General features: G+C 53.3%; 1 protein-coding gene across 3 annotated transcripts in view; it reads left to right on the top strand.

Annotated features, from left to right (window-relative positions):
- The window catches only part of MEGF8 (multiple EGF like domains 8), a 42,569-nt gene that overhangs the window by 2,493 nt on the left and 22,343 nt on the right, over nucleotides 1-17,733 (top strand). For all 3 annotated transcript variants that reach the window (XM_077850000.1, XM_077849987.1, XM_077849990.1), the window contains exons 2-15: nucleotides 5,428-5,591; nucleotides 5,877-6,083; nucleotides 6,880-7,060; nucleotides 7,142-7,230; nucleotides 7,996-8,411; nucleotides 8,844-8,989; nucleotides 9,127-9,249; nucleotides 11,882-12,036; nucleotides 12,321-12,440; nucleotides 12,805-12,949; nucleotides 13,032-13,195; nucleotides 16,183-16,383; nucleotides 16,765-16,965; nucleotides 17,407-17,643. In XM_077850000.1, the coding sequence (XP_077706126.1) occupies nucleotides 5,428-5,591; nucleotides 5,877-6,083; nucleotides 6,880-7,060; nucleotides 7,142-7,230; nucleotides 7,996-8,411; nucleotides 8,844-8,989; nucleotides 9,127-9,249; nucleotides 11,882-12,036; nucleotides 12,321-12,440; nucleotides 12,805-12,949; nucleotides 13,032-13,195; nucleotides 16,183-16,383; nucleotides 16,765-16,965; nucleotides 17,407-17,643 (2,549 nt within the window). The remainder of the gene's footprint in view (nucleotides 1-5,427; nucleotides 5,592-5,876; nucleotides 6,084-6,879; nucleotides 7,061-7,141; nucleotides 7,231-7,995; nucleotides 8,412-8,843; nucleotides 8,990-9,126; nucleotides 9,250-11,881; nucleotides 12,037-12,320; nucleotides 12,441-12,804; nucleotides 12,950-13,031; nucleotides 13,196-16,182; nucleotides 16,384-16,764; nucleotides 16,966-17,406; nucleotides 17,644-17,733) is intronic.

The raw sequence follows: 17,733 nt of genomic DNA, 5'->3' as shown, positions 1-17,733 counted from the left end.
TTAGGTCTCTGTGGCTGTTGCGTGGGGTATGGATGAAGCATGTTTCTTGGGGACCAGTGTGTCTGTCCCCAGCTTGGGAGCCATCCCTGTCTGGGGGTGTGGGTGAGCACAGAATGGGAAGTGTATGTATGTGTTTGATGGACACATCATTCTCTGGCCTTATAGAGCCCCAGCCTGGTTGGGGATGGTAAGGCTGGACGCAGACACTCATCCCACAGTATGTCCAGGGCTGAGACAGAAGGAGGTAGGGGGGTTGGGTAGATGGGCTTAGGGGGTTGAGAGTATTCTCCTGGGGCGGGTCACAGAGGAGGAGCCTCTGAAGTAGAGTTCTGAAGCATTCATAGGAGTTTATTGTATGAAAAAAAGGAACAGCTTCTGTGAAGACAAAAGAGAGGCAGGTGTGTCTCTGGAGCCATGTCTGGGTTTTCCTGGTCTGATTGGACTGTTGGCTGAGAGGTGGGGAGGGTGCCACAAGCAGGGGAAGAAAGTCATGCTGAGCAGCTTGGCGTTTTCTCTTGCGATAGGTGGGGACCCACAGAAGAATTTTGAGCCATCAGCCCGGTAGGGGGTGAACTGGAGAGTTGGTGTGCTGGTCTCGCAGGAGAGGATGGGTGTTGAACTGGGCAGAAATGGAGGAGGTGGAGAGAGCGCTGAGAGATGCTGGGGAAATTTCACCAGTGAGACTTGGGGACCAGCTGCCTGGACATTGGGGTAGGAGGGAGTCCAGGCGGCTTCCAGATCCTCTTGATCTCCCGTGCTTCCCCACTGCCTATCACCTTTGAGAACCAACATGTTCCCCCATCTTTTAAAAATAAGCAGCTGACCCACTTCCTTTTGTACCACATTCATGCTTTATTGTAGCTAGTCCTCAGAACATCCTCATGAATAAGAGGCGTTCTGCTTTTGAAAAGCAGGGAGTTGGGGCACCTGGGTCGCTCAGTGGTTGAGCGTCTGCCTTCAGCTCAGGTCACGGTCCTGGGGTCCTGGGATCAAGTCCCACATTGGGCTCCCTGCAGGGAGCCTGCTTCTCCCTCTGTCTGTATCTCTGCCTCTTTCTCTTATCTCTCATGAATAAGCAAGCTCAGGTCGTGATCCTGGTGTCCTAGGATCGAGTTCAGCATTGAGCTCCCTGTAGGGAGCCTGCTTCTCCCTCTGCCTATGTCTCTGCGTCTCCCTCTGTGTCTCTCATGAATAAATAAAGTCTTAAAAAAAAAGAAAAGCAAGAGGTTGGGGTGCCTGGGTGGCATAGTCAGTTAAGTGTTTTTTTTTTTTAGAGATTTTATTTGACAGAAAGAGACAGAGAGAGAGAGAGAGAGCACAAGCAGGGGGAGAGGGACAGGGTGAAGCAGGTTCCCCACTGAGTGAGGAGCCCGATGTCAGTCTTGATCTCAGGACCCTGGCATCATGACCTGAGCTGAAGGCAGATGCTTAAATGAGCTACCCAGGTGCTCTTAAGTGTCCAACTCTTGGTTTTGGCTCAGGTCCTGATCTCAGGGTCATGAGATTGAGCCCTGTGTCAGGCATTGAGCTCCATGCTCAGCATGGAGTCTTCTTGGGTTTCTCTCTCCTCCCTCTGCCCCTCCACCTCCCATCCCTGTGGGCGCTCTCTCTCTCTCTCTCTCTCTCTCTCTCTCTCTCAAATAAATACTTATCCAAAAATAAAATAGGGGCACCTGGGTGGCTCAGTGGTTGAGCATCTGCCTTAGGCTCAGGTTGTGATCCCGGTGTCCTGGGATTGAGTCCCACATTGGGCTCCCCATGGGGAGCCTGCTTCTCCCTCTGCCTATATCTCTGCCTCTTTCTCTGTGTCCCTCGTGAATACGTGAATAGATAAAATCTTCAAAAAAAAAAAAAAAAAAAGAAAAAAAAAAAGAAAAGAAAAAAGAAAACCAGGGCGTTTTGGGGTTGGAGCTCTGTCCAGGAAGACATGAGGGGTGGGGCCATGTTAGGTGGAAGTAGGAGATTTTGAACTTAGGAACTTGGGGAAAGCAGATGGAGAGCTGGCCTCTGGCATGTCCTTGACAAAGATGTACTTGTTGTGATCCTGGGAACTGAGCTTGTTGTGATTTTAGTTGAGGTTGGCAAGATTCTGGGAGGTCTGGTTGCCTGGTCTGGCTAAATGGTTCTTCTTCATTCTCCAGACCATGGTTTGGGGTCTATGTGATGTTCTCAGTGGGGGGGGGGGGGGGGGCTCTGATCAGAACCTGAGGGAGAGCTGTCAACTTCAGTATTCTTTCTTTTGTGCATTTCTTCATTCCTTCATCCAGCATTTCCTGAGCCCTTGCTCAGTGCTGGGCCCTGTGTTGGTTAATGTCAGGGAGGGACCCTAAGATGAGTTAGGCTTTGGCCTGGCCCTCTGGGCCTCCTTGGATGTAGAGGAGACAGACCCAGACATAGACGGTTCTGGCTCAGAGGAATGAAGGTTACAATGGAAAGTGAGAACCCCCAAGATAGGCACCTAACATAGCCAGGTGGCATCAGGGAAGACTTCCTGGAGGAGGTGGGGAAGTTTGCTGGTGTGAAGGGAGTATGTGCTCCAGACAGAGGGAGAGGCTTAGTGCAAACGCCCAGCTCCTGATGGAGTTGCAAGCAGTGGGGAGACGTGAGAGAAGATGAGACTTTTTTTTTTTTTTAAGATTTTACTTATTTATTCATGAGAAACACACACACACACAGAGGCAGAGACATAGGCAGAGGGAGAAGCAGGCTTCATGCAAGGAGCCCGATGTGGGACATGATCCTGGGACTCCAGGATCACGTCCTGGGTTGAAGGCTGGCGCTAAACCACTGAGCCACCCAGGGATCCCCAAGATGAGACTTTATTTTATTTTAAAGGTTTTATTTATTTATTTATGAGACACACACACACACACACACACACACACACACAGAGGCAGAGACACAGGCAGAGGGAGAAGCAGGCTCCATGCAGGGAGCCTGATGTGGGACTCGATCCCAGGTCTCCAGGACCACACCCCAGGCTGAAGGCGGCACTAAACCGCTGAGCCACGGGGCTGCCCAAGATGAGACTTTAAACACGGGGTTAGGGAGCTGGACTTTCCCCTCGGGATGGCGGGGAACCATGGAGGGCTTCTTTTTTTTTTTTTTTTTTTCTTAAGAGAGAGAATGCTAGCAAGCATAGGGGGAAGGGGCAGAGGGAGAGCTTTATTTATTTTTTTGGTGCTGAAAGTAGGAATGAACCAGGGATAGAGGGAATCTTTAAGCAGGTTCCACACTCAACTGAGATCATGACCTGAGCCGAAATCAAGAGTCAGACACTTGGGGCACCTGGGTGGCTCAGCTGTTTGAGCATCTGCTTTCAGCTCAGGTCATGATCTTGGGGTCCTGGGATCCAGCCCCACTTCAGGCTTCCTACTCTACGGGGGGCCTGTTTCTCCCTCTGCCTGCTGCTCCCCCTACTTGTGCGTGCCCCCTCTCTCTGTCAAATAAATAAATAAAATCTTAAAAAAAAAGAGAAACTGAACCAACTGAGCCACCCAGGTGCCCCAACCATGGAGGGCTTTTGAACAGGGTGGGGCCATGCCAAATGCCAAGTTGGAACAATCTCAGGGACCCTGGTCAGGGCAAGACAGGAGGCCAGGGAGAGGCTGAATCAATGGTCCTGGTAGGAGAGGACGAGGCCTGGGCAGGCATGTTAGAGTCACCATCTTTTTTTTTTTTTTAAAGATTTTATTTATTTATTCATGAGAGACACACACAGAGAGAGGCAGAGATACAGGCAGAGGAAGAAGCAGGCTCCATGCAGGGAGCCCGATGTAGGACTCGATACTGGGACTCCAGGACCACACCCTGGGCCGAAGGCAGGTGCCAAACCGCTGAGCCACCCAGGGATCCCCTAGAGTCACCATCTTGAATCTTCCCACCAGCCTTGGTGGGTGGGGAGAATATCTTCATTTTACATCAAGGAAACTGAGGCTCAGAGAGCCTGTGGAACCAGCCCAAGATCACACAGCTAGTGAGTAGTGCATGAGCATCTCTGTTATACAGATGGGTGTGCTGGAGGCATGGGGGACGGGGCTGGCCCAGGGTCCCCCAGCAGGTCAGGAGCAGAGCTGAAACCCAGGTCTAGTCTTCTGAGCCCCTAGTGTGGGATGTGGAATGAGAGTTAGGAAGGGCCAGGGGATCCCTGGGTGGTGCAGCGGTTTAGCGCCTGCCTTTGGCTCAGGGTGCAATCCTGGAGACCCGGGATCGAGTCCCACGTCGGGCTCCCAGTGCATGGAGCCTGCTTCTCCCTCTGCCTGTGTCTCTGCCTCTCTCTCTCTCTCTGTGTCTCTGTGACTATCGTACATAAATTTTAAAAAAATAAAAAAAAAATAAAAAAAAGGAAGGGCCAGGCCTTTTCGGTGGTCCTAGCTCCATGTCAGCTGGGACTTAAGTTGTTGGAACACTCACCTGGGTCACATGCCCAAGAAAGCTCCCTCACAGGGCTGGCAGTTGCAGCTGGTGGCCGCTCAGCAGGGACTGTCAGCTGGGGCGCTTACACATGGCCCCTCCATGTGGCTTTGGCTTTTCATAGCTTGACAGCTGTGCTCTGAGAAGGAGCATTCTGTGATGTTCAGGTAGAAGGCGCAAGGCTTCTCTGATGTAGCTGTGCGAGTGCCAGAGTGTCCATCCTGCTCTTTTGTCTTGCTAAGCTCGTCTTTCTGAGGGTCTTCTGGGATACAAATGGCAAAGAATCAGCCCTCCCCTCTCGATGGGAGGAGCGGCCAAGAAGTTTGAATCGACCTCGTTATAACCCTACTTTACAGATGAACAGACCGATCCAGAGAGGTTAGGTGACTTGCCCAAGCCCACAGCTAGTAGCTGGTAAGTGGCAGAGCCAAGATGTGAGCGCAGGCGGTTTGACTCAAGCCGGTGCCTTTAGCTACTAGGACAAACTGAGATGAGACCTGGATGAGGGCCCAGAGGACCTCTGGCACTCCGAGGTTTGGCCCATCCAGGGGGAAGAAACTGGCCTCTTCCTGTGGAACTCTGATCAGCCTGGAACAGGGGACCCTCCCACCTGGGAATGTGCTTCTCTGCTCAGGTCTGAACCCTGCCCCCCAGGCATAGTGTCTGAAGCTCAGGGATAAACAAGAAGAGCTCCATGTGACCACTGGAGTGGGATTCTCTCTGGGGCACTTCAGTTTTCCCATCTGAGTGGTGGGAGGTGGGGTGCCTGGTCTCAGGAGTCCTTTCCAGGACTGACACTGGGATTCCTTCTCTGGCTCCTGTCCTTCTTGCTGTCACAGCTCTGATCTCCCGGGGCCATGAGACCAGGAGCCCCTCGAAGGCAGGGCTCAGGTCTGACTCATCTTTGGGCCTCCAACATCACCAGGCAGGGCTTGGTACTTTTGGGTAGGGGCACATGGAGGCACGGGGAGGGGGTGCACATCTGAGCCTGGCCCCTGTGCTCTCACCACCCAGCCCCAAGCCCCCAGCACCGGATCCTGCTGGACTTCCTTTTCCTGGACACGGAATGCACTTACGACTACCTGTTCGTGTACGATGGTGACTCTCCCCGAGGGCCCCTGCTTGCCAGTCTGAGTGGGAGCACTCGGCCTCCACCCATCGAGGCCTCCTCAGGCAAGGTTGGTGGGGCCAGACTGTGGTGGGGATGTGGGGGCGCTGGACTGTGGGGTTCTGGCTGGAGGTCTAGGGGGAGTTTGGAGGAGAGAGGGGGTTTAATACACAGAAGGAAGCAAAAGAGGGGCAAAGAGGCAGCAGGAGAGACTTGACGTCAGACCGAAGGATACAAGGGCAGAGAAGGGTGGAGAGACAAAGGAAGGAGGTGGGGCTTCCCAGGGTGGGGTGGGCACAGGAGCAGCCACCATCCCAGTCCAGGCCCCAGAGCCGAGTCCATCCTGTGCCCGCAGATGCTGCTGCATCTCTTCAGCGATGCCAACTACAACCTGCTGGGCTTCAACGCCTCCTTCCGCTTCACCCTATGCCCCGGGGGCTGCAGCGGCCATGGGCAGTGCCAGGCCCCCGGCGTGTGCACCTGTGAGCCTGGCTGGGGGGGCCCTGACTGCAGCCTGCAGGAGTGCCCAGCCTACTGCGGCAGCCATGGCACCTGTGCCTCGGTGAGCCTGTCCCCAGCTGTGTCTCCCTGGGCCCCTGAGTGGTGGCCGTATCACCCACTCCATCTCCGGCCTCAACCCCTGCCTGAAACTCCCCTGCCACCGTGCCCTTTCCTGTGACAGCCACCCCATCACTTCTTGGGATCCTGCCATCACCCACAGATCCCACCATCACCCACAGATCCCGCCTCCACCTGTCACTCCAGCCATATCCCACCTTCACCTGGAGCCCCTTCTCTGCCTGAGCCCACTTCTGTCCTGCCTGTAACCTACCTCTCACCTGTGAACACCTGCCTTCCCCTTGTTGGGCCCAATTCCATCCTCCCACCCAGCCACTTTGTCAGCCCTGACGTCTGACCACTGACCTCGGACCTCAGCCGTGCACATCCAGCTTTGGGGCTGTGGCACGTCTTGAGCTGTCCTGCCTTCACTTCCCCATATTGAGGTCTTCCAGCCCAGGCTGACCTTGCCCTCACCACTGTCCTCCTCCAACCTTTCCTGCTGTCTCTCCTTGTTGTCCTCTCCATGGCCTTCTGTCTTTCCCATTCCCTTTTTTTGTGTGTGAGTCTGTCTGCTTTTTTCTACCTTTCTGCCCCCATCTGGTTGTTTCTGTGTCCCTTTCTTCCTCCGTCTGTTGGCCTGTCTCCTTCCTGGCTCTTATTTCATCTCTCCTTTTCCATCCCATCTTTTTCCTTCTCCCTTTCTGTCCCATGTGTCTCACTCTGGCTTTGTCTCTCCTCCCCCTGGCTCTCTCTTTTTCTCTCTCTATCCTTGCCTTTGTGCACCTGTGTCCCTTCAGCCCCTGGGACCATGCCGTTGTGAGCCTGGCTTCCTGGGACGTGCCTGTGACCTGCACCTGTGGGAGAACCAGGGCGCTGGCTGGTGGCACAATGTGAGTGCCGGGGACCCTGCCTTCTCGGCCCGAATCGGGGCGGCTGGTGCTTTCCTGTCCCCGCCGGGGCTGCTGGCCGTGTTTGGAGGTGAGCAGATGGGATGCATGTCTGGGGTCTGGCGGCCTGGCAGCCTGTGGCCAGGGCTTGAGCCTGTCTGCCTCTCCACAGGCCAGGACCTCAACAGCGCCCTGGGGGATCTGGTCCTGTACAACTTCTCTGCCAACACCTGGGAGCGCTGGGACCTGAGTCCTGCCCCGGTATGGATCCCCCTTTGCCTCCCACCCCACCCCCACCCTGCTTGGAGGCGCCTGTGCACTCTGGGAGACCCAGCCGGGGTCCCCTGGAGTGGCCCCTCACCCCATACGCTCCCACCCTTGCAGCTTGATATGGGCCCACCTCCTCCCGAGGCTGCTTTTCTATCTCTTATTTTCTTTTTTGTTCCTGTATCTCCCTTTTTGCATCTTATCCTTCTGTACATCTCCATCTCTTTCTCTTGGTTTTTCTCTCTCCATTTTTGTCTCATGTGTTGATCTTCTGCTCTCTTGTGTCTGTGTCTCCCCTCTGGGCTGTCTGTTTGTCTCTCTACATTTCTCTGCCATCTCTCCTATTCCTGTCCCCCTGCCTCCTCTGCCTCTTTTTTTTTTTTTTTTTTAAGATTTTATTTATTTCTTCATGAGAGAGGCAGAGACATAGGCAGAGGGAGAAGCAGGCTCCCTTTGGGGCGCCCAATGCAGGACTTGATCCCAGGACTCTGGAATCATGCCGGGAGCCAAAGGCAGATGCTCAACCACTGAGCCACCCAGGCGACCCCCCACCTCTACTTTTTTTTTTTCAATTTGTTTTTATTCACTCATGTCTGCCTTCCTAAGTCTGTCTTCTTTTCTCTCTTTGTGTATCCTAGGCTATTTTTCTCTATGTCTCTGTCTTTCCCTCCATGTCTCTGTCTCTGCATCTCTCTGCCTGGCTTTCCCTGTCACTCTTCCTTTGTGTCACCATCCTGTCTCCTGGTCTCTTCCCCACAGGCTGCCCGTCACTCCCATGTAGCTGTGGCCTGGGCCGGCTCCCTGGTGCTCATGGGTGGTGAGCTGGCCAATGGTTCCCTCACTAGCGATGTGTGGGCTTTCAGTCCGCTGGACGGGGGCCACTGGGAGCTCCTCGCACCACCTGTCTCGAGTTCCTCGGGCCCGCCAGGCCTAGCAGGTCACGCGGCCGCCCTAGTGGACGACATCTGGCTCTATGTGTCTGGTGGCCGCACCCAGCACGACCTCTTCTCCTCTGGCCTCTTCCGTTTCCGTCTCGACAGCACCAGCGGGGGCTACTGGGAGCAGGTGGTTCCAGCAGGCGGGCGGCCCCCTGCTGCCACCGGCCACTCCATGGTGTTTCATGCCCCCTCTCGCACCTTGCTTGTTCACGGTGGACACCGGCCCTCCACCGCCCGGTGAGTGACCTGCCTGGCAGTGCCAAACCTGGCTCGGGACCCTGGGTCTTCAGTCTTTAGTGATCTTTGCCCACTGATGGACTAGGGCAGTCATCTGGTCCCTCCTTCCTTAGGTCATTCACTTATTCATTCATTCTCTTATTTTCTCCACTGCTCACCAACTCTCTAACCCTCCGTCCACTCTCTTGGCCACTTAACTTCCCATGCACTCCCACCTGTCCATCCACTCAGCTATGCCCTGCTTGGTGGCCAACCCTGGGTACATTATGCACGGAACCCAGTGATGAGCCAGACCTGGGTCTTGCCCACCAGAAGCTTCTTGTTCTGTGGGGACATAAACCCCATCATGCCAGTCTCCCCCTGCTCTTGAGAGCCCAGAGGAGGGAGAGGAGCCCTTCCTGCCCTGAGCCCCTCCTCTGTCCCTCCCAATAGGTTCTCTGTGCGGGTGAACTCCACCGAGCTCTTCCATGTGGATCGGCGCGTGTGGACCACCCTGAAGGGCAGGGATGGGCTTCAGGGCCCACGGGAGAGAGCCTTCCACACAGCCAGTGTCCTGGGGAACTACATGGTGGTCTATGGTGAGGAGGCTCCCTGGTCCCACCTGCCTGCCTACCTGCCAGCCAGGGCCCCAAGCCCACACCGAGCTGGGGCTCCCTGCATGGGTGTCCCCACTGCCACCAGGCTTGCCAGCTGTGCCCCTTTCGTCCTTTCCCAGGAGGCAACGTGCACACCCATTACCAGGAGGAAAAGTGCTATGAGGACGGCCTCTTCTTCTACCACCTTGGCTGCCATCAGTGGGTATCAGGTGCCGAGCTCGCACCCCCAGGAACCCCAGAGGGTGAGTGGCCTGTCTGTTTTCCTGAGGGGTCCTGAGATTCTGAGAGTCACACATCACCTGACAGAGAATCTGGGCTTTGGGCAGGAGCCACCTGGGTCCTTGTAGGGTGAGCCAGGTGTCCCGTTGGAGGAGGCCTCCAGAGGCAAGCCTTGGGAGGAGGCAGGGCAGGGGCACTGTTGCCATGGAGACGGGAGGAGTTAGAGCCATCTAGGCTCTAGTCCAGATTTTGCCAGTTTCCAGCTGCCCAGGGAACCGTCTCCATGTAGCCTTTTCAAAGTCCTATGATGGGCAAGTGGCAGAACCAGGATGGCTGGCCCTGAGCAACCGTCTACACAAAAATATCATTTCGTCTCTTTGTGCCTCAGTCTCCCCGTCTGTAAAGTGGGGATGACAGTAACACACCACTGGGCTGTCACAAGAGGTGCGAAGAATGAAGACCGCCTAGCAAAGGGCTCAGTATGTTGACTTTCTGAAACTGTCAGGATCCTGACCCAGGGCCTGAGGGCTTGCCTGGAAGGGGGTGTGGAGAAACCCTTCAGACTCACTCAATCAGACTGCTTGGAGAATCAGAAGGAAGCCATGGGCCCTCTCCTCAGAAAGGCACCTATACACACAAACTGGGCATATCATTTCATGGGGCTGTGGACTTCCAAGAGGCCCATCTCTTCTCCCCATGGCACTTAACAGAAGAGCGAGGAAGAGAAAACAAGCATGAGGAAGGGACATTGACATTTAAGGGGTAGGCTGGCCAAAGGGTTCCCCATGGAAGCCTATTTGACCGTCAGGAATAAAGCCTTGGCCTGGCCTTCGAGGCCTATAATCCAGGGCCCTTCTGCTTGTCCTATTTTTTTAATTTTATTTTATATATATATATATATTTCTTTTTTTTTTTTACGATAGTCACACACAGAGAGAGAGAGAGGCAGAGACACAGGCAGAGGAGAAGCAGGCTCCATGCACCGGGAGCCTGATGTGGGACTCGATCCCGGGTCTCCAGGATCGCGCCCTGGGCCAAAGGCAGGCGCTAAACCCCTGAGCCACCCAGGGATCCCATCTGCTTGTCCTTTAAAGATTTTATTTATTTATTCATGAGAGACACAAAGAGAGAGGCAGAGACATAGGCAGAGGGAGAAGCAGGTTCCCTGCGGGGAGCCCGATGCAGGACTCGATCCCAGAACCCCGGGATCACGCCTTGAGCCAAAGGCAGATGCCCAACCACTGAGCCACCCAGGTGCTCCCCGGGTTCTCCTTTAGGCCAGAGTGTGAGGTTTCTGGAGGCCTTTTCCTCCATGGTTTGTGAGTCCCCAGGCTAAGTCCCATGTGCTTGCAGAGCATACGAATCGGTAAGTGGGTGAGGGATCACCAGTCACTGATCACTTACCCATCAGTCAGAACTCTTGGTTCTGAGTAACAGAATCCAACCCAGCCAGCTTGAGCAGAACCAAGTTCTCAGCTCAGTTGAGTGACAGCTGGCTTCAGGCTGGCCTGGGTCTGAGTGCTCACCTGATAGCATCAGCTAATTCTCTTTAAAGTGGGTGAGGGATTTTCCAGAGTAAAATCAGAGGCTATCACCAGGAGGGAGGCTGGTGCCAGACAGACAAAACCACGTGAGAGTCAGGGCAGCCTGCCTCATGGTTCCCTGAGGGCAGGAAGATGGTCCTGTTTGTTGAGGAGGAAACCAAGATTCAGAGAAACTGAGTCCCTTGCCCAAGGCCACACAGCTAGTCAGACCCATGATTTGAACCCAAGGAAGTATGGATGCCTGGGTGGCTCAGTGGTTGAGCGTCTGCCTTTGGCTCAGGTTGTGATCCCAGGGTCCTGGGATCAAGTCCTGCATTAGGCTCCTCACAGGGAGCCTGCTTCTCCCTTTGCCTGTGTCTCTGCCTCTCTGTGTGTCTGTGTCTCTGTGTCTCTCATGAATAAATAAATAAAATCTTTAAAAAAATCTTTTTTAAACGACTTTATTTATTTATGGGAGACACAGAGAGAGGCAGAAAGAGACACAGGCAGAGGGAGAAGTAGACTCCACTCAGGGAGCCTGACGTGGGACTCGATCCTGGTCTCTAGGATCAGGTCCTGGGCTGAAGGCAGCGCTAAACCGCTGAGCCATCCGGGCTGCCCAGAAAATTTTTTTTTAAATTTTATTTATTTGTTCATGAGAGACATAGAGAGAGAGGCAGAGACATAGGCAGAGGGAGGAGCGGGCTCCATGCAGGGAGCCCAATGCGGGACTCGATCCTGGGTCTCCAGGATCACAGCCTGGGCCAAAGACGCTCAACCGCTGAGCCATCCAGGTGTCCCAGAAAAAAATTTTTTAATTAAAAAAGTGAAATAAATAAAATGAATCCAAGTAAGTGGTAGACCGGGGAATTGAAGCCAAGTTTTTCTGACCCCAAAGATCATGCTCTGTCCTAAAGGTGGTTTGGGCTGTGGCTGTGGGAACTCTGGCAGGGCCAGGGCCAGGCGAGCTAGGATGGTTTCCTTGGACACATTGAGGTAAAGCAGGAGGTGAGAGGCTGGGCTGAGGCATAGGAGAGTCCGTAGTCCTCCAGGCAAGGGAGCCGAAAGTGTTGGAGGGGAGATTGGTTGGAATCTCATGTCCTTGGTTGGGGGGGGTTCTGTATTCTCCTAGGCCGAGCAGCACCTCCCAGTGGTCGATACTCACATGTGGCAGCTGTGCTAGGTGGCAGCGTCCTGCTGGTGGCCGGGGGGTACAGTGGCCGGCCCCGTGGGGACTTGATGGCCTACAAGGTGCCTCCCTTTGTGTTCCAGGCGCCTGCCCCGGACGTGAGCACAGGGGTGATAGGGAGAGGGTGGCTGGGGAGGAGATAGCATGGTCCCCAGGGAGGAGGGAGAAAGGTGGGGTGGGTCCCAAGTCCCTAGGAGAGGAAGGTTGGTTCCCAGGCCCAAGCCGGGGGAGGAGTGGAGGTCCCTGGGGCTGAGGGCAGAGTGTATAGAGTGGGGTCCAAGGTGCCGAGCAGGTGAGGTTCCTGGGGTAATCAGAGTGCAGGGGCATGAGGGAACAGGCTCCAGGTCTGAGGAGACCCCTCTTCCCCCCCATCTCTCTGCAGTACCACTTAGACTACTGCTCCATGTACACGGACCACAGTGTCTGCTCCCGAGATCCCGAATGCAGTTGGTGTCAGGGAGCCTGCCAAGCTGCACCACCTCCTGGGACTCCCTCTGGGGAGGTGAGTGACTGTCACAGTGCTCAGTCTCCTAGCATAGAGACCCGATGACCCTCAGTGTCTCCCTCTGTCGAAACCTAGTAGAGGAGGACTTTCTTCCACTTGGGAGATTTGGTGTCACACCTAAGATTGGCATTCCTGACTGCTGTCCCCTGAGCCTCTGACCCATCCTGATCCTTTTGAACTTACGACCCTGTCCCCTGAACCCCTAGCTCCTGCCCTCTTGATCTTCCTCATTCTAACTGGCTTTCAATTCCCTTCTGCAATTTCCTGATGCTTTCTACCCCAAGACTCCTGAATCTACAGTACTTCTCGGGTCCCATACTACCCTGTGGACAGTAACCCCTGTCCCCTCCCCTCCCCGCAGTGTCCAGCTGCCAGCTGCCTGGGCCTGGGCCGCCTTCTGGGTGACTGCCAGGCCTGCCTGGCCTTCAGCACCCCCACAGCTCCTCCCCGGGGGCCTGGGGCCCTGGGCTGGTGTGTGCATAATGAGAGCTGCCTCCCTCGGCCTGGTGAGTGTGCAGGGGCAGTGTGGGAGGGGGCGGTGCAGCACCCCATACTGACCTCCATTCCCCCACCCTCCTATCCTCACAGAGCAGGCCCGCTGCCGAGGGGAGCAGATCTCAGGCACTGTGGGCTGGTGGGGGCCTGCCCCCGTATTCGTCACATCCCTGGAGGCTTGTGTCACCCAGAGCTTCCTGCCTGGCCTGCACCTGCTCACGTTCCAGCAGCCGCCCAATGCCTCGCAGCCTGACAAGGTTGGGGGCCAGGGGGTGGGGCCCGGTGTGGAGTGTTGAAGGGTCTGGTCCTAGAGTTTTCATTTTTCAAATGGATCTGTACCAACTCTTATGTTTGCCCAATAAGTCTTTACTTTCAAGGGTCTAATTTTTTTTTTTTAAGATTTTATTTATTTATTTATTTATTTATTTATTTATTTATTTATTTATGAGCGACACACAGAGAGAGGCAGAGAGATAAACAGAGGGAGACGCAGGCTCCTTGCAGGGAGTCTGATGCAGGACTCAGTCCCTGGACCAGGATCACACCCTGAGCTGAAGGCAGACGCTCAACCGCTGAGCCACCCAGGCGTCCCAAGGGTCTGATTTTTTGCACTGACCTCAAAAGATTTTTTAAAATTGTGCTGAAACACATATTACATAAAATTTACCATTAGTGATACTAAGTGCATTCGTGATGTTGCACCACTGTCACCCCCTAGTTCCAGAACATTTTTGTTACCCCACAAAGAAAAGTCCAGATCTATTAAGTAATCCCTCTCCATTACCCCACCCCTGCCCCAGCCCCTGGCAACCACTAACTGTTTAGTGGTTAGTGGTTGGCAATCCACTAACTCTGGATTTGCCAACTCTGGATATGTCATATAAATGGAATCATGTATGTTGTCTTTGGCACATGGCTTCTTTCACTTAGAGTAATGTTTTCAAGGTCTAGCCACATTGTAGCTTGCCTTAGAACTTCATTCCTTTTTATGGCTGAGTAATATTCTCTTGTATGGCCGTTCCAAATCCATTCATCAGCTGGTGAACATTCAGGGTATCCAGTGCTGCTATGAATGTTCATGTGTAAGCCACTGTATTTTCTTTCTTTCTTTCTTTCTAATACGTTTTTTCTTTTTAACAATACTTTCCTTTTTTTTTTTAATTGAGAGAGACGTACAATATTACGTTTCAAGCGTAGAAGGTGATTTGAAATTTGTATATATTGCAACAAACACCTATTTTTTTGGGGGGGGTTACATATCTAGGAGCAGAATTGTTAGGTCATGTGGTGATTCAATATTTAGCTTATTGAGGAATCACCAAACTTTTCCATAGTGGCTTCTTGTTAAATTTTTTTTTTTTTTTTTTTTTTTTAAGAGAGAACGGGAGAGGTGGAGAGGGAGAGAGAGAATATTAAGCAGACTCCATGGTCAGCGTGGAGTCCCACATGGGGCTCAATCTTAGACCCTGAGATAATGACCTGAGCTGACCTGCTTAACTGACTGAGCCACCCAGGTGCCCCTCCTTATTGATTTTTAAAAGAGGTAATATAGTTGTATGGTTCAAAAGCTATAATGTAAAAAGTTGTGGAGTGAAAAATCTCTCCCATCTATTCCACTCCCTACCTTCAGTGTGGGAAGCTGTCCCCAGCATCTCCTCAACTCAACCCACCCTGACTTTCCCTAGAAGATCTATTTGGATTTCTTTTATACCCTTGCAGGGTCTACCTATTCAAATATGTGTAAATGCGACATTTAATTATTTTTCTTTCTTGCACAAAAAGTAATATTCTAGCCACAGTATATTGCCACTTCCTTTTCTCTTTCTCTCTCTATTTTTTAAAGATTTTATTTATTTAGGGCAGCCCCGGTGGCGCAGCGGTTTGGCGCCGCCTGCAGCCTGGGGTGTGATCCTGGGGACCTGGGATCGAGTCCCACATCGGGCTCCCTGCATGGAGCCTGCTTCTCCCTCTGTCTGTGTCTCTGCCTCTCTCTGTCTATGAATAAATAAATAAAACTTAAAAATAAATTAAAAATAAAATTTATAAAAAAAAAAGATTTTATTTATTTATTTGCAAGATAGCATAAGTAGGGGGAGGGACAAGGAGAGGGAGATGGAGAAGCAGATTCTTTGCTGAGCAGGGAGCCTGATGTAGGGCTCTGTCCCAGGATCTTGGGATCATGACCCGAGCTGAAGGCAGATGCCCAACCAACTGAGACACCCAGGCACCGTTCCTTTCATTTCTTTTTTTTTTTTTTTTTTTTTTTTTTTTTTTATTTATTATTATTTTTTTATTTTTTATTTTTTTTCGTTCCTTTCATTTCTTAATGTATCCTGGCAAGCAGGCAGCCCGGGTGACGCAGCGGTTTAGCCCCGCCTTCGGCCCAGGGCATGATCCTGGAGACCCAGGATCGAGTCCCATATCAGGCTCCCTGTGTGGAGCCCGCTTCTCCCTCTGCCTGTGTCTCTGCCTCTCTCTCAATCTCTTTGTCTTTGAATAAATAAATAAAATCTTTAAAAAAAATGTATGCTAGCAAGCTTTTTAGAACTTAGGAAACACCCTCTTTTTTCTTTTCTTTTATAGCTTTGTAATATTTCATTTAGATTCTAGGCCTGAAGTGCTATACTTTAAATAAATAGTCTCCCATTGACAATTACTGGGGTTATTCCATTCTTTTGCAATTACAAAATGTGTGCTAATCATGTAGTGTATCTGTCATTTTGAATGTTGGATCTGGACTCCTTTTTTTTTTTTTTTTTTTTTAACTCATGTACTTGTTTATTATATAACAGAGAACATGTTAGTTACATAGGGTGAGGTCCAGAAGGGCCATGAGCAAAGGAGCTCTGTCCCCATAGAGCTGGGGTGTGACCATCTGCTGGCGCACAGATGTGTCCACTAACTTGGAAGTTCTCCAAACCCTGTAGTTAAGAGACTTTTTAAAAAGCATGGACTCTCAAGGGGTTTAGTGGAAAGGTGGAATGTCGGAGAAGAAGCTTGAGAGGTCTGGGGTCCCGGAGTTTCATGAGAGAGGTGATGAGTGGGGGTCAGGACCCTGCTGTCTATTGTCGAAGTTGGAGTCCTAACTCAGAGGGCCCCTGGCCTCTGTCTTTTGTTTGATGAAAGAGGGAAGGAGGTTGGGGTGCCTGATCTTTTCGGGCTTTGATGTTCACCTGAGGGGTGTGGACACCATGGGGCCATGCGGAGAGGCACTCATGCATCCCCTCCCTCCCGGTTGGTCCAGGTCCTGATTGTCCGCAGTACGACCATCACTCTGACGCCCAGCCCAGAGACCGACGTGTCCCTGGTCTACCGTGGCTTCATCCACCCACTGCTGCCGGGAGGGCCTGGGGGGCCGGGAGCTGAGGATGTAGCTGTGTGGGCCCGGGCCCAGCGTCTACATGTCCTGGCCCGGATGGCCCGGGGCCCTGATACGGAAAACATGGTGAGGGTGCCTGAACACACAGGGACTTTGGTGTGTGGTGCAGGGGAGGACCTGGGAGAAATCAGAGACGTGGGATATATCCTCAGTGGAGGGAGGACCCTGGGGTTTTCAGTTATGAAAGGAATTGTGTGATGGGGAATTTTGAAGAAGATGGAGAAAGCCTAAGTTACTGAGTCAGACTTCCCCCAAGGAGGAGGTGGGTGGAAGTGTTGGGGGGGTTGAGGGTTCTCGGAGGTTTTTGGGGTCCAAGGAACTCTGAGGCCCTCTTCCTCTTCCCAGGATGGAGGTGAGTGTTAGGTGGGGGTGAGGCTCTTCGGGGTTTCAGGGATTGGAGCAGCCGGAACGTTCTGAGGCCCCTGTCTGTCCCTCACCCCTATGCAGGAGGAGGTGGGGCGCTGGGTGGCTCAGCAGGAGAAGGAGACGAGGCGGCTACAGCGCCCGGGGTCTGCTCGCCTCTTCCCTCTGCCTGGCCGGGGCCACAAGTACGCGGTGGAGATCCGGGGCCAGCTCAATGGCTCGGCAGGCCCTGGGCATAGCGAACTTACCCTGCTGTGGGACCGGACTGGCGTGCCAGGTGGCAGCGTGAGTACCCAGGCCCCAGCCTCAGATCCCCTGAACTACCTGAACCCCAGACCGCAAAGTCTGACTCTCTTGACCTGACCTCCCACTCTCTGACTTGAACTTTGAGTCTCCTTGAGCCCTCCAGACCCCAACCTCTGACCCCCAGACTCTGACCTGATCTCACTTCTGACCTCGACCCACATCTGACTCCTCCTGCCCTTACCCCACTGGCCCTGACTGCTGCCTCTGTACTTGGATCTCTAATCTCTAGATTCTCTCAAACCCTGATCCCCCTTTGTCTGCTCATCCCAAATCCTGAATTTCTACATGATTGAGTTCTCAACTTTGTCTCCAAACACTTAAGTCTTTAGCTCTAAAGCCCAACCCCTACCCCTAACCTCAACTCCTGCCCTGGGACTGGGGAGTGTGGCCCCCAGCCCCTCATGTGAGCCCTTCCCCCAGGAGATCTCCTTCTTCTTCCTGGAGCCATACCGCTCTTCAGCCTGTTCCTCCTACTCCTCCTGCCTGGGCTGCTTGGCGGACCAGGGCTGCGGCTGGTGCCTGACCAGCGCCACCTGCCACCTGCGCCAGAGCGGGGCCCACTGCGGGGATGACGGGGCCGGTGGGTCCCTGCTGGTGCTGGTGCCTGCCCTCTGCCCTCTCTGTGAGGAACATCGTGACTGTCACGCCTGCACTCAGGTGCCTGCCAAGCCACGGAGGGGAGGTCTCAAGATCAAGGCAGCTGAATCAGGCAACTGGGGAGGGGGAGGGCCCCCTGGAGTTGGCATG

The sequence above is a fragment of the Canis aureus genome, chromosome 1 (genome assembly GCF_053574225.1).
Source record: "Canis aureus isolate CA01 chromosome 1, VMU_Caureus_v.1.0, whole genome shotgun sequence".
In the NCBI taxonomy this organism is placed as follows: Eukaryota; Metazoa; Chordata; class Mammalia; order Carnivora; family Canidae; genus Canis; species Canis aureus.
The sequence above is the reverse complement of the archived record's forward strand: the minus strand, read 5'-3'. Positions and strand labels throughout refer to the sequence as shown.